The 26,271-nt window shown below is 42.7% G+C and overlaps 1 protein-coding gene across 4 annotated transcripts; it reads right to left on the reverse strand.

Moving 5' to 3' along the window:
* Positions 1-25,301, reverse strand: ZFYVE1 (zinc finger FYVE-type containing 1). Of its 4 annotated transcripts, XM_005479966.4 has the most exons (13): positions 24,742-24,883; positions 23,915-24,139; positions 23,242-23,778; positions 10,838-11,342; positions 8,819-9,033; positions 6,687-6,793; positions 5,770-5,878; positions 5,109-5,206; positions 4,909-5,026; positions 4,405-4,575; positions 3,452-3,632; positions 2,789-2,902; positions 1-1,690 (listed from the first exon to the last, which is right to left on the reverse strand). In XM_005479966.4, the coding sequence occupies exons 3-13, from the start codon at positions 23,737-23,739 to the stop codon at positions 1,458-1,460; spliced, it is 2,349 nt and encodes a 782-aa protein (XP_005480023.1). In that variant the 5' UTR covers positions 23,740-23,778; positions 23,915-24,139; positions 24,742-24,883; the 3' UTR covers positions 1-1,457. The 4 variants fall into 4 exon arrangements, with proteins under 4 accessions (XP_005480023.1, XP_074399012.1, XP_005480024.1 ...); XM_074542911.1 differs by lacking the exons at positions 23,915-24,139; positions 24,742-24,883 and adding an exon at positions 25,163-25,301; XM_005479967.4 differs by lacking the exon at positions 23,915-24,139.
* Positions 25,302-26,271: the final 970 nt, after the last annotated feature.

Here is a 26,271-nt window from a genome sequence, read left to right on the forward strand (position 1 = left end):
TTGTTCAGAAGATAAAGTTCTTTATAGCAGTTAATTTAATAATACAGTCTTAAAACAGGGTGTTGGGCGTCTCATCACACAAGAGCACATTTAATAAGCTGGGGGAAAAATACCACAGTTGCAGGACACTGCATTAAACTCCAGCCATTCCAAGAGGAGGCAACTCTCATGTGGTAAAAGAATTTTTGTCTGTGTAAGCCAAGAAGGGAGAATTTTAGGCAGTTTAATCCACAATGGTCTCATACTTCTTATAAGTGGAACCACAAATCCACAGTACATGACAGTATAAGTTAGGTTAAGTGGTGCTTTTCATAATAAAATCAGTGAATTCATTCAGTCCTTTCATAAAAAGATGAAGTCCAATGAGTGCCAGTTGCTAGGAGCAAAGAAGAAAGGTGCCCATTTTCCAGGCTGATTTGTAAGTTCATGTTATTAGAAGAAAGTAAGTCAAATCTGTGCAGTTTGTATGCAACCATATCTGAGAACACAGAGGCTTCAGAAACTACAGGATCACTTAAAAGGTGGGGGAAAAGGAAAGTGATCACAACCCAAACAACTCAAACTTTGTATCTCAGAATTGCCTACAAAACTTGCTCTCTTCTTCTACTCTGGACAAAACTTTTAACTGCAATGAACTTGCAGAGAAACTTTAAGAAAACCTGAGTACATGAAAGCATTGTCAGGGAGAGAAAAACCCTGCTACCTTTTGATCTGGTATTGAAGTTGAAATGGCAAGATCAGAACGCTTTGCCTCCTGCCATAAGATTTGCTTTACCTTTCAGAGCTCTACCGGTCTCTGCCAGGGAGTCTGCGTTAACTTGGTACCTCTTGCACTGCAAGACCATTGCTCATATCACAGTTCAAGCAAACTTGTTAATAAATCTGGGTTTAATCTTCCATAGCCAGAAGGGCAACACCTCTAGATGCAGAGCTGGTTGAACTACCAGGTGTAGTTCATATAGCAACACTGGAGATTCCTGGCAGCACAGAGTCCAAACCTTCCTCACAGGACATTACGATCAGCAAGACATTCCAAAAGAAGAATTAGAAGGCCATAATTCTGATCCATTACAGTAAGGAACACCACCATCCATCATTTCAACTAGGAATACTCAAAGCTTCATTTTCAACCATATTCTTAATATACTAAATTATACATAATTGATATATATATATAGTGGGGATTTTTTAAAATTGGAATAAAATACACTGGATTTTAGGTTGCTCATTTACAAGGGAGCTCCCTCCCTTTTTCAGTTAATTTGAAATTAAAACCTAGAGGCTGAATGTAAGCTCATTCCCAGTGTTCCAAGATGGATATAACACGAGAGGAGGCCAGAAACTGGAAACATGCACTCTGGCTGCAACAGAGGTTAAAGGTGAAAGGGAGACCAGATATTTTCATTTGTAACCCTGAGAACATAAGGAATTGCAAAGATCTGGAGAGCAGCCTGGGGTTAAAGGTCACCAGGCTTTTTATTGCAGTTAAAGCAAACTCGGACGGGGTGATCCCATCCGCGAGAGGGAACCGCCCTGCGGTCGTGTGAGCACTCATCACAGAATCCCTGGCCACAGGCCCGGCAGTGGTGCTTGGAGAGTTTGATACTGAATTCCTTCCGGCAATTGTGGCAGTGCAGGATTTCATGATCTGGTACCCAGTATGCAGGTCGGGCAGCATCTTTTACCAGACCTAGAGAGGAAGTGAAGTGAGGGATGAGAAAGAGGGAGAACAAAATAATCCATGAACATGAGCATATCAAGAATGTACTCCAGTGGAGGCACTCACACACTGCAAGTCATCACTGCCATTAAGGGGGACATGACCTACTGACAGAATCCTTCAATGCAATGAGCAGCCCTTCAGAGTATTCTGCCATTCTCCCACATTATGCCTCTCTTCAAAGAGTAAACTGTGTCTCTTTTAATACTTTTAAGCATCTTGCCTTACTCAGACTCTTCCAGAGGTTAAGACACTTGCTTTTCCCTACCTTCCGTTTCAGCTGTGGCCAAAAAAACTGCGAAGTCACCAAACCAAATATTCAGAAATGCATGTAGTGTAGTGTCTGAACTGAGAAAGGGATTTATTCTGCCCTTCATTGAGTCAGAGAGCAAATACCCACACAGGTGAAGGCCGGACATGCTGTAGGCAAAGCAGCTGAACAATGATCTGTGCAATGTGTAGGAAGTCAGGTGCAACAACAGAAGATTCAAATGTGAAATGTTTGCTGACATACCTAAACTACCACCCAACACAAGAAAGAGCAGTAGAGGTTTCCTGCACTAAGCTCACCATGAAAGATCAGACTACTAATTACTTCCTCATCCTTACCAACCTGGACAGCTTCAAATTCTCACCCTCCCCTCAGAAGTAAGTACCAAGAAGTACCAGCAGTATCCATGATCACACTTAAAAGGCACTCAGCATCTCTGAAAGAAAACCAAACCTGATAAAATGCTTCCTAATTGGCCAATCTTTAGGGAACTTCAAATGGCAGGTCACTGCAGTGAATCCATCAGGGGAGCATGAATTACTCACAGCTTGGTGCACAGTTTTGCATAATAGGGTGAAAAGAGAAAGTGTGATCTGCAGAAACAACATGCTGAAAACCAAGAGTAAACATCAAGCAGAAGAGGTCCAGAGGGCTGCAGAACTCTCAACCAACAGTGGTATCATAGCAGAGGTGCCAGCCTGTCACACAAACTCTAAATTTAATAACAAGTTTTGCCCTTGGAAAACAAAAACACCTTTAGAAAAAAAAAAGCCCCATCAGAACAGAAGAGAACTCACCTAAAGGAATGTCCATGGCTGTCACCACCGCTCCAAGCGTGTTTTGCACAGCTTCCCCCACCTTCCTGGCAATAAGTGTACCCCCTTCCTCATCTGAAGGCAGTTCAGCCACATCTGCATGACACAAGAGTGAAGGGCTCAACAACTAAGTCCACCACTCTTTTGGCCAAGTTTCAGTTAATTTACATTAACAAAACCAGCAGCAAACCCAAAAGGCAGGTTGTAATCCCTCCTCAGCCTTTATGATCCCCATCCACAATCTTGGATTGCAGAGTGTTCATTTTTGTAATAATGGACAAAATATACAGTCTGATGTAACATAAGCACCCCTGCTCTAATGTTAGCACCAGACCATTAGCAGTTGCTTGGAAAACAAAGTAAAGATACTAAAAGTAAAGTACTATCTTACTAAAAGTAAAGATACTAAAATTTCTAAAGAATTACAAAATAACTTTGTCAGCAGTTCAGGTGTCTGGTAGGATCATCTTTCTTCCAAAAGGCATTGAGCTCTTCAGCTTCTTTACCAAAAACTCTTTGGAAACCCAGTGTGAACAACACTGTCTATACCCACTGAAAATGGTTGTGATCCAGAAATTAGGGACAAAGACTTCGGGCTAGTGCTCAGGGATAGTTCTGTCATAATCTGTCACAACTCAAGATTACCTAACTGGAGGCCCCTGTTGTCATAGCAGTTGTCACACACGCGCACTGGTGCTGGTCCCCAGCCTCGCTCAGGCACCGGACGGGTCTTGGAAGAACAGCCATCACAGAAGCCCTCTCCACAGGCCCGGCAGTGATGCTTTGTGTCGTTATCTTTGAAAGGTGTGTTGCACTTCTTACAACTCTAATGAGAACAACACAGAAGGAAGAACTGTTAATTTGATCTTTCTGAGTAAAAAAAAAAGAGAGCAGAGGCCCAGGATGGCACGTTTCAGACTGAAATTGTGAAAAATACAGTTAGACACAAGACTTGGGTGCTATCAGTCCCATAACTTTACCCCAGAGAAGTTATTTAGAACAGTAGGTGTATATTGTTCAAGCCAATATATTGCTATGATCCCTTTGTTCACAATGACAAATAAACACAGCCATATCCTGCAGGGCTCAATGATGGATATTTGACCTTTGTGTGGGGTAAGAATTCAGAAGGCAGTCTTCACTGAAGAAGAATCAGCTTCCAGCAAGACACGGGGAATCCTTTCCCAGTTGAACTGTTTGGGTCAACTTTTTGCATCTGGTATGAAACCAGAGTTTAATCTATAAAAATAGTACTATCAACTGCAGTGGCCAGATTTAAGATGTTGATTATTTGCTTTGAAGTACAAGTTCATGCAAGCCACAATTTTCTGTAATATTGCTGGGATAGTAGCTCACAAAGAGCAGGGAGAAACCATCTCTTTATCAGGGTTGGGCCAAGTCTCTGTTCATAATTTCTCTGGTTAAGTCAAGAAAGGGAAGGGGAGAGAGCACTTCAGTTTTTATAAAATTTGTAGGAGTAGGGATTGCTGCAGTAAAACAAAGAAACATTTAGAATCTGCAAAGTACTTTATTACTTAAAGAGTAAGGAAAAGGGGTTTTACTAGGCAAAGCTTTTCTCTCCAGCAGCTGCTATTTACCAGAATCTGGGAGTTGGGTCTCCAGTAAGCTGGGGCAATCTGGTCTGTCAACCAGGAGGTCACAGCTTTTGTGGGTCCCAGGCTAAGTTCAGATACTGACTGAGCCATGAAATTCATGCCATCCAACAAACGCTGGGCTGCATTGTTGTTGTCTTTCAGAAATCCATCAGTCTGGAATGAAACAGATATTGATTTGAGAATAAAAACAGGGAAACCTTTTTTATTAGATTCAGATGGCTCTGCAACCCATTAGTCCTGATAAACTGGAGGGCAAGCAGGAGTAAAAGATTCAGCAGCCCTGCTTTGAAAGACAGAAGTAGGTTTGCAACTTAGCCATTTCAAGATAGCCAAAAGATGTTTGAAAGCCCCTGCAAAGTCTCTTTTGAACAGCAGAGACCAGCTTAATGAAAGGCAATCTATTTTCTCCATCAACATCCAGAAGAACCAAGTTAGCATGTGCATGGCTGCACACATACACAAAGACTATCCAGCAAGCAGACTTACCCCTGGCCAGACATGCTCAATTTCTGTCCTCACTACAGTGTTCACAGGGTCTTGGTTGCCAAACCAGTACTGCCGGCTGCGATACACCACCCCGCAGTTGGGGCACTCAATCACGTACCTGCACAGGAGGAGGACAGGTCACCTCTCTGGCAAGTCCTGTGCACCAGGCAGCACAGAGAGCTCCCAGCTGCAGTACTCACCCTGACCAGGCATACTTGGCAAGGCCCAGCCATGGGGAATCCGTGGAAGCAGAGGTTTTTGGCACCACGCTGACCTCCATCCCTCGTTCATAACAGGCCTACAACATAAAGGCTCAATTAAAACTACATCACTGGCAATCCAAATCTACATCTGGCTGCTGTTTGGCCACATAAGGCATATAATTAGCATACAGAGGTCTAGAGCAAAGGAGCACTCATCAGAACTCATTTAAAAACAAAGGAAAAACCCACTATCAATAATAACATCAGGAAAGTATTTCTACATCAATAATGACCATGATAGTAGCCAAAAATTTTCCTGTATCCTGCACAGATCCTTCAGAAAAATTGGCTAATACCAAGCACTGGGCATAAGCAAATAAGACTAACCATGTCAAATATTTAAAAGGTCAACATCACCCAGGTTAAGAACAGCCAACTTCAAAATTTCGCTAGAAAATGACACATAGCACACAGAGCTGATGAGCTCTCCAAGCAAACATACAAGTCAAATAAGGACCAATTTTTCTTGTCAAGGCTAGGACCACCTCTGACATTAAAAATAAAAAAAGGAAGAAAACAGGCACATGCCTGTGATATTCCTCATTTACTTGGTCATCCTTTCTTTTTTCATTCTTCAGACCTTATCCTTGTATCTCACCTTGCAAGTGTAGACTCTGTTATCATACTGGTGAGAATATCTGCATCGAGTTTTGGATTCGTGAGGGACTCCTTCCTTTGCATGGTTCATGCTCTTCTTACAGCCACACCTGAGATGTAAGAGCAAGCCATGAGCTGTTGTTCTTAGACACAGGATAGATGTCACCAAGATTTCATTTTTACTGCTATCTTGCATTTTATAGATGTTGTGCCCTCAAACCTTTTTCACAACTGTACACACAGCAATGACATAATTTATTATTGAAAGGCAGGCTCTTCAGAAGGAGGTGTAGCAACTGTTTCCCATAAAAAGCAGCATCACACAACAATTCACTGCAGAAAATGCTCAGCATCAGAAAAGAAGCATAACCAGCCAAAACATCATGTTGCTATACAGCTCCCAGACTCAGAGCACTGACTGCCATCTACTGCCCTTCCAGGCTCAATCCTGGGGCTCTTTCCAGAGAGCTATAAGCCACGATCTAATCAAATATGGAGCTCCACTTAGACCTAGTCACTGAATACAGCCCCACTCCAGGATGTACGCTTTAGGATTGTTCATACTGTTTGGGCAATAAAAATGTCAGGAAAAAAACATCATAAGAAATTTCAGGGGATTTATTTAGACACTCCTTTCTTCCTGCCCAGCTTGCATTTGGGAAAAGATATGAGCAGCACAGGTTTGTAGTCATACACAAAAATAGCTGGGCAAAACCCACACATCCAGCTGGGATGCAGCAATAGTGGCTGTCCAGTTCACATAAGAGTGAATTTCAAGCTAATTTTGCCTGTTAAGTACTAGCTGAGGGCAGATGATGTCAGGTGTCAAGATGTCACATAAACTTTACATTCTGTGGCTGCAGGTTGGGGGCAGCACTATGCTTTAAGAGGATGAAGAAGCATTTCTCATCTACTTACCCACAGCTGAGGCACACAGAGGAGCATGTGAAATATTCATCTGGAAAGAAAGAGCTGTGAGCCATCTGATCATCAGGGATCTCCCCACTGAACCGGTCACTTAGAGCCTGTCAAACAAAAAAGGAATGAACTGAAAAGAGATTAAGGGCAATGGAGACCTTTTGCAAGAAAAAGCATGGATTTCTCTACTGGAAGGGGAGGCAGAGACAGTACGCAACTAACAAATGTGTCTTACTAGCCTGGAAAACAAAACAAGGATTGGAAACAAACCAAGAATGCAATCTTGCACTTGTATGGAAGTGACTTGAATACTTGTAAGATAGTCTTTTTCTCAGCTCACCTCTCCTCCTGTTCCTAATTTGAATTTTGTAGTAGAAATAGGTGGTAGAAAATGGCATCCACCTCTGTGCATCCAATCCACGCTCAAAATAGCAGGGTTCTTGCTAAATGGGCTTTGCATTCTGAAAACCTCTGAGAAGAAACTCATAGGAACATTTCTCATAGCTCAGGAGAAGACATTTCTTGCCTCTTGGCTCAGACAGCGCTGCCCTGAGCTTTCCTGCAGCCACCCAAACAACTGCTCTTTTCTGGTGAAATGGCAAAACTGAGACAAAGGGATTTGTACCCTTTCCTAGGAACATCCATTCTCAGATTAAATCAGTCCTTAGTATTGGCACACTTAACTTTTTCGGTTCTTTCAGGTGTTATGTTTAGGGGGAAAAAAAAGCACTGGAACAAAGCAAATGGTTACAGTTCATCTTGATGGAGATCTCTGAAGGCATGAGATCTAGCTGAAACTCTTCCTACAGCTGAGGTTTATATGGTGGCTGCCTGCCTCTCTCTTCCACCTCCTCCCCTCACAGGGTGGAGGTAGGTGGAGTGGGTGTATCTTTGCTGTCTAACAAGGGTTGATTGCACATACACACAGAATTGTGTGTGTACCTCTCTCACCACAGCTTCCCTCAGATAAGTATGTTACTTAAACATTTTATTTCACATAATTTCAAGGAAATTTGCTTTACATTCTCTTTTATGCTTGACTGATACTGATACTTTTGAGTGAACTCAAAAGGTAGAGGAAGTGGAGAGAAATCTCTAGAAAGCCTTGTGTCCTCAGCAAGTGAAGCAAAAGAAGTTAATTTGTAGTCAGTAGTGACTTGAACACAGCAAACACTTTACTGGTCATTAATTTAAGTATATCTGAAATCAGGCTACTTGATTAATGCAATAATGTCCTAGAAGTTAAACTAAAATTAATGATTCCAACCGTTTTTCCCCTTGTTGCCTGTCTGCTCCCAAATGCAAAGAACTGAGTACATGCCACCCTGACACTTCCCTCTGCTTCAGCTACCACTAACACAGAGCAGCCAAATTATCTGTTCCAACAGCTGTGACTAACACCAGAAAACACTGCTAACACTACCTCCTTCTGCAGATATGCCCTGGCTCTGCCTGCCCCTCCCCAATTACAACTATGCTCTTCAGGCCAAAGAAAATATGATGTTAATCAGGCAGTGGTATGTGGAAACTTGTAGGAAAGACTACAAATTTAAAGATCCAAAAATCCTTCTGACATCCTAGCAAAGTAAACCATCTAATAAAATCACTTGCTCTAAAGTAATACATCATTTGGCTTGATCCCATCCTGTTCCCTAGCTACCAGCACAACTCCTTTTTGCCTTCTAGACCTTGTGTTATACTACTCAGCACTAGGTTTTGCCAACTATTAACTCTCCCCAAGTCTCTGGCATTTCCTACTCTTGTGCTGAGGCCAACTTCAGGAATTTTATAAAAAAACCCTTTGAAGATCTCTCTTTGTCAATCACTGTCATTAAGTGCTTGTCACTCACAGCATCAGTTACTTTTTTCTTCCCAGCTCCCATTTATGATCTTGCTCAGTTTGGCTCTTTAATTTTTCTTCCAAGGTCTTTACTGAAGTGTTTGTTTTTGAAGTAAAAAAAAAAAACCCAAAACTACTCAGCCTCCCTGGCTGAGGGAGAATTATTATTCTCATGGAAGACTTGCATGCAAGTCTGCATCACTGTTTCAGGCACTGTGCCTTTCTGAGGCACAGCTGAGTTAACAGCAACAGTGGTACAAATAAACACTGTGACAAACTCTTCTTCACTTACTTTTAGTGCTTTGTAGATAACCCCAGGCTGTCTAGGTGACCGAGTAGTATTGTTCTCCAGCTGCTGCTCCACAGCTCGCCTAAGCCCAGAGAAATCTGTTGGAGGATTGTATGTTCTTGTTCCCTTGTAGTGAATTGAGCTGAAAGCCTCAGGAAAACAGCTTAGCTTCCGAAACCGATCCTGAATGAGCTTCTCAGGAACCTCAGAAGGATGATCTATATATAAGAGTATCAGCAAGTTCATATACAATTGATTGCTTAAAACAATACTTCAATTGCATAGTACTTTCATATGCAATACAGACCTAGTTTTCTTAATTAAATCTTCCAGTACATCTGGAATGCAGTTATCATTATATTTTAAAACAAGGAAAAGAAACTTTCCAAAAGCAGTCTCTGTTTTGTGATATACAGCTTTAAATTCTAAGACCGAGTTTCTCAGGAAAAACCACACACATCTAGACTTTGAAACACAGATATCCAGATTAAGGAGCAAGTTAGGACATAATACAAGGAAACACAATGTCAGCACATCTGTTAGTTCTTCTCACCAGACCATAACTTGGTATAGCTATTCCTAGCACCTGATAAGTGGAGGACATGAACCTTACATGGGCTGCCTGTTCTCCATGCCAATCCTGTAGCAAGGAAGACCAAGCCTTTATCAACAACTTGTACATGGCAAAGCACTTCAGAATGGGCCACATCAGGTCAGACTCCACAGAGCCAAACACATTCTCCTCCTTGCTTCCAAGTATCTGCTGTACATTTCAGAATAAGGCAGGCCCCATCTTCCCTGTCCTAAAACTACACAATCACACTTCAATTATCCATTGAGACAGATGGTTACAGCTTTCTGCATATCCATATATGCCAAGAGGCTTCTTTCCTATTCCTACTGTGATCAGAAGTGATCATAAAAAAATATCTTTTTTGTGACCCTGACTTTGCATACAGGTGCAAAGTGTCCTCGTGGGTCACTAAAGGCTGAACTGATTAAACAGAAAATGTCAACAACTTCAAGAAAGGCTGAATTACTAATCAGCAAATTGGTACATAAGGAAAGGATCTGCCTTATAGGTAAGTTAAAAGTTATTAAGAAGTTAGTCCAATAATAATCAGAAAGAATGTCAAGTTCTTCTACTAGTTTAGAACCTCACTGTTTAGAAAAGCCAAAATGAGAATGTGGGTCAGCCAGGACTGCTGAGGTGTTTATTACACAAGAGATGGCTCCTAGATATTCACAAACAGCAGGACTGAGCCTCAGCCACTGCTGCCCATGGGATAGACTCATGTCAGAGAAATTCATGGAGAACTGTCTCCCATGGGAGGGATCCCACATGCAGCAGGGGAAGGACTCCTCTCCCTGAGCAGCAGCAGGAGCAATGTGTGATGAACTGGCCATAATTCCATTCCCTGTCTTCTTGCATGGCTGGCAGGGGAGGAGGTAGAGCTGGGAAGGAGGGTGGGATGAGGGAAAGCTGGTTTTAAGATTTATTTTACTTCTCATTACCCTACTCTGATTTTGTCAGTATTCGATTAATATCCCCAAGTCAAGTCAGTTTTCCCCATGATGGTATTTGATGAGTGATCTCTCCCAGACCTTATCTCAACTGATTAACTTTTCATTCTATTTTCTCTCTCCTGTCCAGTTGTGGAGGGCAGTGACAGAGAAGCTTCAGTGGGTGCCTGGCATCCGGCCTGGGTCAACTCACCACATTAGTTTTCACCTTCATCTGTCGTATCACCCACACTTATGAACTTGTATGATGACCCCTCCTGTGGCTGGCAGAACTCATTACTATTCAGTGCTGATGTTCAGCTGGCTAAGAGGATTATTCTAGCTGATTTGGAAGAGGGAATGCTCTTCTAGTTCCACAGCCTGGTTCCCAGACCAAAACCAGTGAGAGCAAAACCCAAATCACATTTCTACATGGTAGTAAAGAGTGCTGAATATTCAGTGCAACCTGATCGTTTACAGACAGTATTCAGCACGTTGTAATTGGAATTGCCTACTCACCAGAGCCCAGTAGCTTGGTGTACACAGTCTCATGAAAGATGATGACACCTGGACCCAAAGTTGACAGAGGAACATCTAGGCCACAGCGGGCTGTGGTAGCTTTTAGCTCCTTGGTGAAGTGTTTTAAATAAGCCTCCGAGGCATCACCAAGGAATTTGAAGAGGTCATTGTGGAGCCTGTCAGCACGAGTACGGTAGATGACAAGGTCAGAGATGGCCAGGACCTTCAGCAGCAGCCGTGTTCTCTGGCTCAGGTTGACAGTGGCCCCCAGCAGGCCCTCTGTATCAATGACCACCACTCTGCGGACAGGGTCATAGGCTGCCCAGACGCCAACTGTGCAAGACTCCTGCGCAGGAGACGTCTTGAACACTTCTCGGCCATAGAAGAAAGTGTGGTTAAGGGTGTGAGACTTGCCATCCCCTGTGTTCCCAAAGATGGACACCACCTTTAGGTGCTGGTCAGGACTGCAGTCCAGTTTCTTAATAAAGTCTTCCTCATTCCTTACCTTCCAAAACAAAAAGAGAAAAATATTATAACTATGTAATTGGAATAGACAATACTAAAAACACAGCTGGTGTCAGAATTCATAAGATTAAAAAGAGTGATTACCTCCTCTTCAGATTTCATCATAAGTTTCTGAAGCACCAAGAAGTACAAAGCAAAATACTAAAATGCAATTTTGTAAACTGTACACATTGATGGGATTTATGCTGTTTCATCATGTAGCTGTTTTGGAAGTGATGCCTCACTGCGATTATGTATGTTGTCAACTCTCTAGTACATCACCCCATTCTCAGAGACAGCCCTTTCAGACAAGGGAGCACAACACTACTTCCAAGTCTGTCAGAACAGCTACCTGGAGCATGGCAGACTTTCTCAGTAGCACTGGTCTCCTGACAAGCATGCAAATGCAGGAGTGAAAGAGGGGATTGCTTTTACCACTTTAACTTGCCTCATCCACAGAGGCTGAGTACCTGTTTAGGTGCAAAAATCTCTGCCATGCACTTGTGCTGCACCTGTCCACAGCCAGGGGTTCTCAGACACAGACTGTCCTATTCCCACTGCTCTGCAGCTGATCAATCCTTCAGCTGGAAAGTGAGAGCAGAGAAGAAGCAGCAAAACTGTACACTGCAGTCAGGTACTTGAAACAGGTCAAACTGGCTCTCACAGAAGTGCCACAACTACCTCAATGATCCCTTTCATAATCTACTGTATTGTACTTTAATTAAAAAATAAAACAAAAGAAAACACACATACAAAATCAAAAAGAAGTGCAGGTAACTTCCCTTTGGCTTTACATAGTTTAAGTGTCAAGGATCATGCTGCGTGGGCTAAAGAACAGGGCAATTTCTCTTCAGATACTGGAACAACAGGAGCAGATAAACAAGCGATGAAATGGGCTAGGGCTCTGTACAAGAGCCTGTCCTTATCTTGTTGTAGAATAGGTCCTTGGCTTTCAGAGGTTTCATGCTTCATTCATTTGTTTAGCTCTTATTTTTTTGTCTTCCAACAGGTTTTGTCTATATATTATATGACAGGGAAGAATATGATAAACGCACTTTTTGAGAAAGATTAAATTCATTTTCTTCATCTCAATTCCCTCTTCAAGGAACCCCCATCAACTGGAAAGAGCATGGCTTCCATCCCCTCTCACCTGCCACTTAACTTCTGGAAGCTCTTAGCGAGTACAGTTGGAAGATCTCACAGTCTATGAACGAGAGAGGCAATGAGGTAATAAATGGTTTCTTTGAACAAGCTTATTTGTACATCAGCAAATTAGTTTAAGGCTCAACCAGCCCCATTTGCTTTGGTCACACCTATCAACAGCACCCAGACTTTGAAGGAAAATAAAAATCAGCCAGTGTGCCAAAACCATAAAAAATAGCCAGTGTGCCAGACTGTGGTTGGGAACAGCATTCACAAAGAAAACCTGTGGGCTTGCAGTAGCTTTTCACAGACAAACTGTTCAAGGCAGCCTCACAGTGTAGAAGAAAACAGGAAACAAGAGACATCAAAATGCTCTCAAGAGAGTCTTTCCTGGTATCTGTAGGGGAACATAAAGATACACTGAAATTACAGGCGCACAAGAAAGAGTCTGCTTTCTTGGTAGCTGTGATTATTAGCTTATCATCAGGAAGATAGCTTAGATGATGGATGCAGTTTTGCTTAGTGTCTCTTAAGATGTCTCTGTGGAAGAAATGAAGTTCTTGGTTCATGGAATAGCTCCTAAAAACATTCACGTATTTTACAATATAAAAATGTTACGTGTACATAAGCAAAAAGGAATATGATAATGTATTCTTCAAAAATGTTTTGGTTTTAAAACAAACTTCTCACCAAAAAGGTGACAGGTCCTTTTTGCCAGAGTCAATAGTTATGTACTCCCTGGACAACACAAAAAAATATCAGTTTTCTAACAACTGCTTAAGTATTGGCAGGATAGCTAATGGCTAAGATCTTTCAGCCAGCACTAGTTATTACTTTGGTAGCAGTTTGGGAGAGTTTGTTGGATGGGCTGAGTCAGTAATGTCCGGAGACACAAAGGACAGGAGGGACAGCAGGAATAAGGGTAACTCTGAGATATATTCCCACTGTTAAGAGACAGGAGTGAACTCAAAGTTACACTGAATATCAAATCACATACCCAAAGTTATGGCTTTCTAAGTTATCCCCTTCTAGGCCCTTTGCAGACCTCCTTTCAAGACAGAACTCAGGAGTGATTCAAACAAACAACTTACCCAGGAGCACAAGAATGCACCAAAGTCTTGCTAGTCCAATGCTTATGTCTCACAGGACTTGGTAATGAATGAGGAAGAACTTAAGACATTAAATGAGTAAATGTTTCCTAGCACACTTTACCAGTGCTCAGAAGTCAGATAACCAAGAACTTCTCAAGCAGTGGTTGCATTTAGATGCTCATGGTTGGTAGAGAACCAGTAGACTATCCTCCCTTTTAGAATCTAGTCATAATTTTGGATCCTGCAACATCCTTACAATAAATTCCATGTGGGAGGAGAAGTAACAAAACCAAAACCAAGCCAAAATGACCAAAAGAAGCCCTTCCCTTTGAAGTTGAATATGCTTGTACATCACTGGCTGCTCCTTGCTCTTGGGCACTAGTTGACTTAAACCAATGCTGAGTACAGGAATGATACTCTCAAGGAACCATCCACAACAACCCCCATATCAGTAGTCCAATTTACTTCCCTTGAGCAAGGTCATTTAAGACATTTGAAGTCAGAGTGGGTGTAGTGTCAAAGCAGTAATCCCCACTTCTTTGTTTTGCTTCTCATCTCTAAAACAAACTGGTATGGTACCACCTTGCATTGCACATGCAAAGGGCTCACATTTCCATAACTGTGTCCACTTCTATGTTGCCCAAGAGCTCCACATCTCTGAGGTTCACAGCAGAGGGTAAATACAAAACCTTCCTTATGTTGCACACCAAAGTAAATTAAGGATGAAAACTTTATGTCTAAACCAAGACATAAGTCATATCTCTTCAGCTCCTTCTTGATTTTGCCATTTCTAGAACCTGAAACTCATTTATACTTTTGTTATAGCTCTTAAGAGATTCTCTTCTAAAAAGAACATTAAATCACAATTTCAATGTACATGGAAAATAAGAGAGAAATCTATAAAGCAGATTTCTTCCTTTAACTCCAGCCAGTAAGACTAACCTGAGAAGAATAAGCTCCATCACAGTAAAGTGCCGCCACCAAAACTCCCATCTCTGCAGGGCACCTCACAATCACTCCTGAAAAGGCAGGGCACAAACGCGGGGAAGCGTAACTGGCTTAACCCAGCAACTCAAGTGCAACAGGCTATTAAAAATGCAACTGGAAATTTCCTACTTTTGCCCCAGAAGAAATTTTTGTTGATATCCACAAGTGTCTCTTGTTATCAAGTGACAAAAAAGATGGTTCCCGCTGAGGAAGAGAAACTTTCTGCTATGAAACCCATAACATCAACAGAGCTGTGAGACAGTCCCTAAACCACAGTAATTCAAATCCTGTTTCCTCAAAGATCTTAGGCTAATTCAGGTTGAAAGAGACCTCAGGAGCTCATTACTTCCTCTGATTTTCAGAGTCCTCCAAACAAGAGATTTTGACCATAAGCAGGTGCTCAAGAAGAATCAAAGCTGGCTTTTAAGTCCAAGCATCTCTAGGTTTCTACCTTAGGTTGCCTCCTATACCTTTTCTTCTAAAGTATGACTTTCCATGGAAAATATAATTTATGCCATTACTCAAGTCTTCCACAAATAACTTAAAATTCATAATTTAATAACTCCAATTTGATACCGAAATAAGTGCCTCTAAAAGACAAATTTCCTAAAAGCACAATGAAAAGGGACAACAGAGCAGAAAAGAAAGACTCCAATAACGTTACTGAGGAAAGTGCATGTCTCATGTGTACCCCCTGCCACCTCCAAGACACAGCAGTAAGAGGAGCAGTCATGCCCACACGTGCTGGGCAGTAAGCATGCTGGCTGGGCCATGACAGCACACATACTGCTTCTTACTCAAAAGGCAGAAAATGTGGACAAGCACTGGATAATGAGAAGATGTCCCAGCAATTAGACTTCATTAATTCTACTGGTCAAAGAGTTACTTTTTACTAAGTAAATGTTTTACAGTAGCCTGAGAAAGTTTCTGCAAAGGGCTGTGTCAACAGATTAGTTTAGAGAATGGTGTATGTCATACCAGTAGTTCCAATCTGGTATTCAAGAGTAAGTTATTAATTGCTTATCACTTATTAATCACTGATCCAGTGAACACTTAAACACATTAATCACAACTGTCCTCAGTGATCTCCTAGCCTTCAGCCAAGCTGACAGTGGACATCAGTATTTTCAGGCTTGGAGTCCTACAGAGCCTCAAGCCCAAACTGAAGGACCGGACACCAGATGGAGAGAGGACAAAATAAAACAGGGGACAGACATGCTACAGGGATGTAAGGTTAGATTCTCACACTTTGATCTTATTCCCCATATGGGTACAGGTCTGGCTCAAGCAGATGAAAGCATTTGTATTAGAGGTGTTTCCTAACCTGAAGGGTTTTTTCCTGTTTATTTGTCTTCACTGCAGTACCACCTATGGGTTCTGTTGAGAATTGTTACCAGCCACAGTACATATCCAAGGACAACGCTGTCCCTGAACTGAATATATTTTTCAGACCAAAATTATCCTGTTCCTTCCCACAGTGCTGGCATATGAATTCAGGTTCAATATCTTCGTGGGTTTGTATGGAGCTTAAAGGCATGAGTTTCAACAGGACTTACAGGTCCCTGCAATGAAGGGCAAAGGCTGTCCATGTGTGAGGGCCATGTCCATTATAATAGAACTCTGAGAGAGGCAAAGACAGAAGAGTTAAGTCCTGCTTAACAACCCTACCCAAAGAGATCCTATTTTAAATGTTTTAAAGACAGTGGTAGAAAAAAATCAAGAAGATTGGAGGCAACCCAATTTGAATGGACTCCTCCCTAACCCAAGAGGCAATATTGACTGAAATATTGCTATTACCAGCTAAGTTAACCTAGTAGATGACAGCTAAGTTATATCAAACTTCTCAAAGCAGAAAAAAGACTACAAAATCCACTAAACTGTTTGCTTGCTGAAAAAGTACTTTCTCAAGGACTGAAGACTAACAAAGACTTTGAGGTGAATGCAACCCCTGCAAAAATAACACTAACATAATAGTATCATCTAACTCTAAAAGAGAATATGAAACAATGATGCAGAAATCATGGTTTTGTATACTAAATATCTTTCAAGTTCCTGTAGATGTTAATTTGGCCACAGAGCTACCAATTACCACCCCAAAGTCACAGTTCCAGCAGCAGAGACCACGTCCACGTGAAGAGACTTGCCCGGGCAACATCAACTCAACAAGCAAGTTCATACTGTCTTCCTAAATACTCCTAAGAGTAACTCAATTACCTGTGTGAACACTACTTACACCACTGTCCTTGTTAAGAGGGGCATTTACAAACTTACTTGTATAACAGTTGCATTCTTCCTAGAAAACAGTTAGTCTGGTTATTTTTGCAATTTCAGGGTGTTCGAACCAGGCAGGCCAAAGGACTCAATCTTCTGCCTTTATGTGATCCTACAGCAAAGCATTAACAAGCCAGGTAAAAAGGCCAGAAGTGTGTACTGCAGTGACAGCTGCCTCCCAGTATCACTGCAGAAAAGAGAAAGTGAAAGCAATGGAAAGGACACAAAGGCTACAAGACAGCAAGCTGATTTTACTTTCTTGAAGTACCCTAAAGCACTCACATCCCATTCCTACTGGCAGCATCCAAAAGGATTAATGGGAAAAGTGCAAAGAGGGGTACAGCAGGGGAAACACTAAAATACCCCATTTTCCCCATCAAGGCTTTTTACCTCAGAAACTGAACTAAGTTCAGGAACTTGTTGAATGAAAAGTGTGGGAAATTCCAGAGTGGCTTGCAGGCTCTCTCACCTAAGTCAGTGACAACGGACTCTTCCTTCCACATCAGCACTCATACAGCAGACAAAAGAGATGGGAAAGAAGCAAAGTATTTGACTTTAATTAAAGCCCAAGAGTACTGCATCATGAAGAAGGTACAAGACTGGTTCTAGGGAAAAGCACTATTTTTAAGTGGCTATGTTAAAATTAGCTAAGAGTTAGCCTGAGACTATCAAAGGAGCTGTGTTTGTTAAATGGATGGCTCTCTCTCCTACCTTCTAAAAATAGTCTTCCAAAAACTGGTATATGTCCAGTGGAAAAAGGAATACTCTTAACCAGCAATTGCTGAGTAGTTTCTCTACTACTTTATTCCAAAGACAGAAAAACAGTGCACTTAAATTTAGGTGAACGGATAACAGACTGAGATAGGAGGAATACTGATAAATTACAAAGTAATAAGAGAAAAATTCCTAGAGTGTAGGACAGTAAACTCCCCAAAATACTTTGGCAAGAAAACTTCTCTAAAGCATAAAGAGGAGGAAAACTCATCTATAGCACATCAACAGTATCAAGGGACAGAAATTACATATCCTGATCCAACAGATCACACCAGTCTAAATAATTCAGATCCTTCAATATCTTTTCTTTCTCCTTTATATCCATGGCAAATATACCAGCTGTGACTCCTTATTTTATAGGATATGGACTAAATTTCCCAGAAATTTACAGCTGAATGTAAAAAGCACCAAAAAATACCCCATCAAAAACACATTCAATACCACATCAAAAACAGCAAATGAAGCAATAGTGTCACAGGAACTAGCACTATTTGCTAGACAAATGCAAGTCAGACTTAAGAGATCATGACCTTCTTTCATAAAAAAACATATACATTAGCTCCCATTAATGGACAAAGAGTACTTGACAAGAAAAAGTATTCCTAGAGACTCCACTCTCTCCAAAGTCCTTAGACTTCATACAGGCTCAATTCAGTAGATAATAAGGAAAAATCACAGTACTTCCATCGGGTTTACAGCAGGAGTGAGAAAAGCAAAGCAGCTAGCAACCCTGCAGAGTCATCACTATGTATGTGTAACTTTTTAACAGGAGGGGACAGAGGAGGACACATGGACTATTATGCTGTTAGTGACAGGTTTTTTGATGATTGTACAAAATGGTCTGCATTTAAATAAGGCCTATGGGCCCTTTTGCCTTATCTTAACTGACTGCAAAGCATTACATAGCTGCTGCTTATATTTGCTGAGGGGAAGCCCTTACTCCTTTAGGTGTCTAGACCTGCTAGAAGGAATAGAAAACCCCTCAAGGAATGGGGCTATATTTAGGAAGCTGAGATATCTACTGGCACAACAAAAAGACCCTGTAAACTGGAGAAAGGGAACTCATATGGGTATCTCAGGGGAGACATAGCAATAAATGTATGCTCTTCTTCCCTCATAAAATTACACAGCTGGGGAAATTATTTTTGTGACTAGATAGAGGAAAATTTTTCTTTTCTTCTAGACTCCTTAGAAAGTCAGACTACAAAGTCAGTATCTTTTTTTTTTGTTTGCAATTCACAGAGTGGGTAACTTCTTGTGACAGAGATAGTTTCTGGTCAAAGATGAGCAAACTCTAAGGCAGATTATTAATAACCAAGCATATCCTCTATCTTCTGGTGTCAATTAATGACTTTTTCTACTTATATTAAGCATATGTGCTGAGTCCTCAATTAGGGCTTTGGACAAAGTGCTATCATAGAAGCCATTAGTGACAAGCAAGTTCTGATCGTGTGGTAAGAGCTCCCAACATCTGTTCCCCAAGATAAAAATGTTGTTATGCATTGTTAAGCATTTAGCCCTGCCTCAAAAGCAGTAGAAAATAAGAGTTTATTGTACAACAGACTTATAACTCTGCTTTATGGTAAAGAGCTCTTTTGCAAGCGTGTTATATAAAGACAAAGCAAAAATGGAAACTGTTCCAGAATTGCATAAATATAAGTTCAAGCAACAAAGAGAGATGCAGGTGAGTGGAAGAGTTCATGGGACAGTAAGAGAGCCCCAGGATTTGAAACAAGTATCACAACCTGAGTCATGTTTTTATTGCTGTATTACACTCTGCTTTTCTTAATAGATACACAAATACCAGTTTAAAAAACCCAATTAATCGACTCTGACTTCTTATGGGAAGTGCCTCTTGTGTGCAAGGGGCAGCACTAGTGACAACACAATGATGCTTGTTTGAGAATCCAGGGAGTTAGAGATAAGAAAGGAAAGCTGACAGCTTGGCAGAGCAGATCAGGAGATTCAGTTGAGGGACATACACATATAATAAAAGAAGGCACATAGTTTGAGTCTAACAAGGCAAAGAGGAGATGTGGAAGACTTAAAGAGAGCAGCATAAGTGGGAGATGTAAAGACTGACATGACCAAAGCAATTGACTGAGGAAGTAATCCCCACAGTATCATTCTCAGATGAGCCAGGAAGATAGACTATGTCAGGACCAATTAACAAACAGATGTAGCAGTTATCAAGAACAATTTGATTGAAGCCTCAGGTTTAGATATGCAATAGATAAGGCCAAAAGTTTAACACTGTGTAAAGAGAAACTGCATAACTGAGCTTGAGAAAGACAGCCTAGAACGGGGTCTAAACTGCAGGTGATGCCAGTTTATAAGGCATCAATAAGTTTTGTTTCCTAATAGAAGTCAGTGAGGTCTTATGAGGAACAACAAGTCCTGGAAGAAGGAAGAAAAAGTTCATCATGAAGGTCAGGATGCCTGGGGACTAACTCACAAGAGTTGCAAAGCATTGTGCTGTGTGGTGAGATAGCTGGGGCTGGGCTCCATGAGGAACAACCTCCCTCCCTGTTCTTCCACAGACTTGTACAAACTTGGATTTAACCTTTAACAACATTTTTTTTCACATGAGATAGCCAGCCTCTTTTTGTGGTGCTCAAATACCGTGCTCTTATGATGAACATCACAGAGAAGCTTGTATTTCACAGATACAAACTTTAGCTACCATTAGTTTTCCAAAAACAAGCAGTGGTTTAAAATGAAACATTTTCTGTCTATATGGATTTGAATAAGCACAGGAAGTCCTCAGCTTTCTGAGCTTATGCTATGCCTGCAAAGCACAAAAAGCTTTGAGCAGGCCAGCACATCTGTGCAACATGGCACAGAGACAATTATGCAGACGTCAGAATTATCATAGCTGTATCTGTGTAGTGCTGAGCCCAAACTGAGAATTTCCACTTCTCCCCTGAACCAGTTTGCTCAGGCACATCTCCTTATGGACTAATCCACATTGTTTCTGGATCTAGAACTAGATCAGTCATTTGCTTACACACTATAAATATTCTTCAGTTTTAGAGCTACCACCTCCAAGAAGCCAACAGGAGCAGCTAGATGAAACATAACCACTTGAGCTTAATAACTCCAGGTTCCAAAGGAAACTAAAAACCAAATCTTTTAGCCCTGTGTTCAAGTTAGATGTTTGTAAACAAATATACATGAGTGATTATCTCAATCCATCATCTGCTGCTCCAGCAGCGTTAACTAGTTCCATCTAATTTGGGAGGGCGGTGGTGGTATAAGGGTGATGGAGCTTTTACCATCTGTAATCTTGTAGCTTTTAACATTGCTAAGGCAGAATCTACCACTGATAGCAAATCAGCAGTTTCCTCTCTTATTTCCCAACCAATGCAACAACTTTCAAGTTCCAAAGGTCACTAACAGTTAAAGACAGTGGTACTACATAATTCTGTTAAATTCTTATGCTGTCTGCTCAAGCTTAAAAAGCCACACACTCTCAAACTCTGAACCTCCATATTTCAAGCTACTAATATTTTGGCATTTTTGGACAAAATATTGGTTTAAATAAAGAACATTTTAATGATTTCTCCCCAAGTAATGACAAGCACAAAATAAGAGACTGATGATCACTGTCCTATAGCTAAATTAGTTTCTCCTCCTCTTATTCCCAAGAGTAAAAGACAACTACTTAGCTCTGAAGACATTTGCTGTGGCATCTGACAGGCCTTTCTAAACAAAGGTCCTTATGCTCAGTAGCAGAGTTATCACTATAATAGCAAGTACTCTTTAAATTCCAGCTGTCAGAAAATAATTTAATTGAAATCTCTCAAACTGCTTTGATACTGGCTGTGAGATGTCACACACATATTCAGCTGTGAGGAAGAGAGGATGACTCCAGATGGAAGAGCTCTGATTCAACATCTTGATACTGAAATAAGATCATTTTTGGAGAGCTTTTGCAACCTAACCCTGTTCTCACCAAATTGCTATGATCTGATAAAGGACCACTGCTATCCCAATAAGGAAGTTGGCTTTATTGCCCATGACATTTAAATAGCAAATGCATTTGCTTGCGGGAGGCAGCCAAAGGTCTACCTCAATAAGGCTTACAGATTCATGAGTATAAATATAACTTAAACCAGTACAACCACACACAGACACAGTTTGTGAGCAGCTTTGCAGGACAGCCCTGTTCCAAGGCATTTCAGAGCTTGCTCTAGTGGCCAGAGGAGGATTATTCAAAAGTCTGTATCTTAAAGTAATAGTTGCATCTGTCACACATTACAAGGAAATAAGTGTGTGCTTAGGGCTTGGAGGCATACAAACTTGAGATTGCTACAGACCTGAAACTCAAGCACTCAGTTTACAGTCACTGCTGTCCGGCATACTGTGTGTTCTTTGCCAGTGCACCATAAGGACTGTCATCCTTTCCTCCCTTTCCCTTTCAAAAGCCATGACAGTTTAGCAATTGGTACACCTGAACTGACAAAAATATGACCCAAGTATCTAGCAACCACTCTATATTATTATATAATTACTGTGTACATACATATATATGTATGTACACACACTTCTATAGTATAGAATAGATATGAGATACTTAAGTCAGGTTTCCTTGGGATGCCTGACAGGCACATCAGCTGTTACTATGATGGATACAAATAACTATCAAGAGTAAGAATATAATCACAATTCTTTTTAACAATGGTAGCATGAGTATGTTAAATTAGAGCAACCTGATACTGAATCTCCATTTTCTTTCAGTCGCTCCTGAATGAGGTTTAACATAGGGAATGCAAACTGAAAGTCAGAAAACAAAGTTAAATTTTTAGTTGTGTAATTAATCTGCTCTGTGGCTTTCATATATTTTGCCTTCTAAAATGATTCCCAAATATAAGGGCTAACAGGAGACTTCTATAACTACGTATACTGAATGCTAGATTTTCTAAAATAGTGCCTCCTGGGAGGCTGCTCCAAGTCAACTAGTTCCTATCATTTTTATCAGCAGACCTACCCCAATGGCAACTTCCCCCTCTTTCAACAAAAGGTTAATATGTAATAATATTTGTGACAAGCAATATAGCTTAACCATGGTGTCTATAGGACTTGTATGGAACACTTATTTCTATTTTGTTCTATGGCTAAAAATCTGATGGATTTATTGGTGATAAATGGTAGCAATGGGCTGCAGTCTTGCATTATCACTACTTGGTACAGTGCCCTCTCCTAGTCATACAGCAGGAAATTGTCTGTCAACACTCCCATTTACAGGACACCTACTGAATACAATGTATTCAATTTTGTTCAGGAACGATCAGCATCCTGCACAGACAGCTCTTATCTTAGTTGTGTGAGTCTCAGCACAGAGTCAATTCTTTCACCAGCTTTGCTTACCAAGCCTCTTAGAGGAGGCTCTTGCCACACATAGGGTTTTAATAAACTTGACCTTTTGAGGAACTCATGAGCAAGGCCATTCGCAGGCACTGTGTCTTTTTAGCCCAAGATGCTCAGTGGCACTCGTACTTTACCTGGCCATCATTCTATTACTGTTGCCGCCAATTACACTTCAAGTATTAACCATACACCACAGCAGCCTGTTAGACTAAGAAAGAAACTAAATCATCTTGCCTGTTCACAACAAACTACAACAGTTCTTACCTGAATCTCCTCAGTTTCATCCACCAAGAGGAAACTCACAACTTTCTCTGTCATCTTCCTTCTCTTGGTCTCCTCATCCATCCCCTCCTCCTCTTCCTGTTCTTGGGCTTTGCCAGCATGGTATACCGTGACAGGGTGCTTCCTTCTGTTCCCCCCTGCATGTGTTCTCTTCTGACACTCCACACAGAGGTTGATTTTGCACACCTGGCACCTGACTGCTGCTATCTGCCTCGAGCCCGTCATACTGGCATGCATTATGTTCCCATTGGCACCTTTGCAGGAGTCACAGTACGGGACATGGCCGGGTTTTATACGGGTCCGTTCATGGTTCCGCAACCTTTCTGGCTGATGCAGCTCTTCTTCACAACGCTGGCACTGCAGGCTCCTGCACTCATCACACTCAAAGATTGCTTCATCTGTCCCACTGCAAACATAGCTTTCCTGGCACAGCAGGGTCGTGTTCTGTCCTTTCTCCACAGTTTGCGTGTGGGCACTCATCTTCAGGTTTCTTTAAAGCAATGTTTTTCCCTCCTGTTTCTGTTCCAAACAATGATATGTGTAAAAGTCAGTTTCAAATTTACTATTTCCACAAAATAAAGAAACACAAGAGGAATGCTGTCTGTACTAAATTTTATATAATGAGTATATGGCTCTGTAAGATTCATACACTGACCTGCCTTGCAGGAAGAGTGGTGTTAAGTGCTAATGAAGTTTTCTTTCTCCAAAATAAACTTAGACAACGTGGCTGGTTTCATGTATTATTATAATACCCAAATGCTGGTAGATGTTCTTTCTCTACTTAGCTGTTTAACGTACTGTCAGTGACAAGAAAAAAACCCAGCCTGGTGTACTTCAAACAGATGCAGCAAGTATTTCCCTGAAGCTGAGAACGGAGAAGCTGGTGACACGGAGACAAAAAAGGCATCAGAAATGCACAAATGCATATAAACGTACACACACACAAAAGGACCTTGTCAAGACTAGAAAATTCTCCGCTTTCACTCCACAGCTAAGCTCCTCCTTCAGAGAGTTCACAGTATTTATTTGCTGGGAATTTCCTGATGTGCTTCGCCAGATAAACAAAAATCAGCTCTCTTTGTGCACTCCTTCTAGTAACACTAGAAGACGATCGTTTCCGCGGTCTTGCTGACAGACTACGGATTTTCTTCCCTCTCCCTCTGCACCCCAAGTTGCCAGAGCACAGCCCTGAGACCAGCGCTCGCCGAGGGCAGCCTGCGCACCCCGCCGCTGCCGCCTTTGTCTCGGCCGCTGCCTCCGGGCCGCCTCCCCTGCTCCCAGCCAGCGCGGAGCCCCTCTCGCTCCGGGTGACCCTCGGCGCCTCCTCTCCCGGCCAGTCCCGCGGCCCCGGGCAGGCGCTGGCCCGCGAGCGGCCGCACTTGCGGCTCGTCCGTCCGCGGGGGCTGCAGGCGGACCCCGCCACCCGCCTGCGGTTACGTAACGGCGGTGCCGGCCGGCGCCTCCCCCCGCGCCCAGACCTACCTGGGGCTGCGCCCGGCGCCGCGCGGCCGCCCGGGAAGGGGGAAGCCCCCGGGTTCCTCCCGCCGAGCAGCGGCAGCGGGCGGGAGCCGCGGTGGGACCGGGAACAAAGGCGGCGCGGCACGGGGCGCCGCGAGCCGGGCTATTGTTTACAAGCCGGCGGCCACCTTTCTTCCCCTTCCTCCCGCCGGCACCCGGTGACTAAGGACTCGGGTCCCGGCCGCGGCTTCCTCCTCCCCCCCGTCCCCTCTGCTCCCGGGGGGGATCTCCCGGTTCTCCTCCCCCAGGGGTCGACCATGCAGTCGGGGCGCCCGGGGGAACTGAGCAGGGCAGGGCCGGCCAGGACCCGCGCCCCCTCCGCCCGCTCCCCTCGTTGTCAGCCGGGATCAGCTGATCGCGGGGAACTTCGGGGTTATTTTCTCACCGCGGAGACGGGAAGGCGGCGAGCAGAGGCGGGGCGGCGCGGGCACGCCGGGAGCTGTAGTCCGGGGGCTGCACCGCCCCGGACTCGCCGCGCCGGCCGGGACGCGCGGTGGCTTGGCCGTGGCGGGCAGGCGCGGTGCCGCGGCCCTTGCGGTGACGCGGAGGTTTTCTGCTCCCCTCTTTTCACTGTCTCACACCTGCCTGGGTTCCCCAGGGAGCTGCGCCGGAGGAGTGCAAACAGCCCCCAGCAGGTTTTAAAGGGATGAAATTCGTAGCGAAGGTCTTTCCTCCCACCACTTGGAGAACGACGAGGCGACTGCTCCCAGGCCTCCGAATCTGGCAAATGAACGGATCGCGGTGTCCACCTGAGAAGCGAGCACTTGGCGTCCAAATTTCATCTGCCACTCATGGGTTTAAATGAAGTCTCGACAAGGAGAGCCACTGGTCACTGTCATTGCAGCTTTTGGGGTTTCTTTCACTACTGTAGCTTCAGCCTATGGGTAAACAGCCATCATTTACATAGCTGAAAGAGACTGCGGATCCAAAATAGAGGCAGACACCTGCCAGGAGATGGCAGATTCGCTGTCACAAACCGGAGCCATGGGAATCGGAGCTGAGCGCCAAACAGAGATGGTCAAAGAAACCACTCGGTGAGGAAGGACCTTGGCCTGTAGTGGCTCCAACCCCATGCTGGCTTATGGGGCGCTACAGGAAAATAGCGAGTTACTTTGCATTGGCTGATTTAGATAATATGCAAAAATATTTTTGTTGTAGCATAGCCAGTGCACAGGCAATTTCTCTTCTAAAGTAACAAGAGTTTTCAGCTGGATGTTTGGATCAAATGCTAGTGGTTACTTCACCAGAGGAGGGACATGCACTGTTTTCCTTCAGTGGACACTGCATGTTGATAAGCCCTAAGAGCTACAAGGTGTCCCTGCTTCAGTTTTAAACAGTTTCAAAAGGGAGCTAAACTACAAAATTGGATATCCATGTAGAAGGTGCTGATTGCAAGTTTACCTTTGAAGTATCATCATTTCACAAAACTGAGTCAACTGGCCCAATTACTGCAAAAATGAGGCATCAATGAATTTTCTAACACAAGGAGTGAAT

Source organism: Zonotrichia albicollis, chromosome 6, assembly GCF_047830755.1.
Source record: "Zonotrichia albicollis isolate bZonAlb1 chromosome 6, bZonAlb1.hap1, whole genome shotgun sequence".
Lineage (NCBI taxonomy): Eukaryota > Metazoa > Chordata > Aves > Passeriformes > Passerellidae > Zonotrichia > Zonotrichia albicollis.

Coding starts and splice junctions, on each gene's coding strand:
- ZFYVE1 (XM_074542911.1), bottom strand. CDS start 23,739: ATGAGTGCCCACACGCAAACTGTGGAGAAAGGACAGAACACGACCCTG. Junction 11,343..23,241: donor ATGAAACTGAGGAGATTCAG/GTAAGAACTGTT, acceptor TTGTTTTGGAAG/GTAAGGAATGAGGAAGACTT. Junction 5,207..5,769: donor ACAGAGTCTACACTTGCAAG/GTGAGATACAAG, acceptor TTTATGTTGTAG/GCCTGTTATGAACGAGGGAT.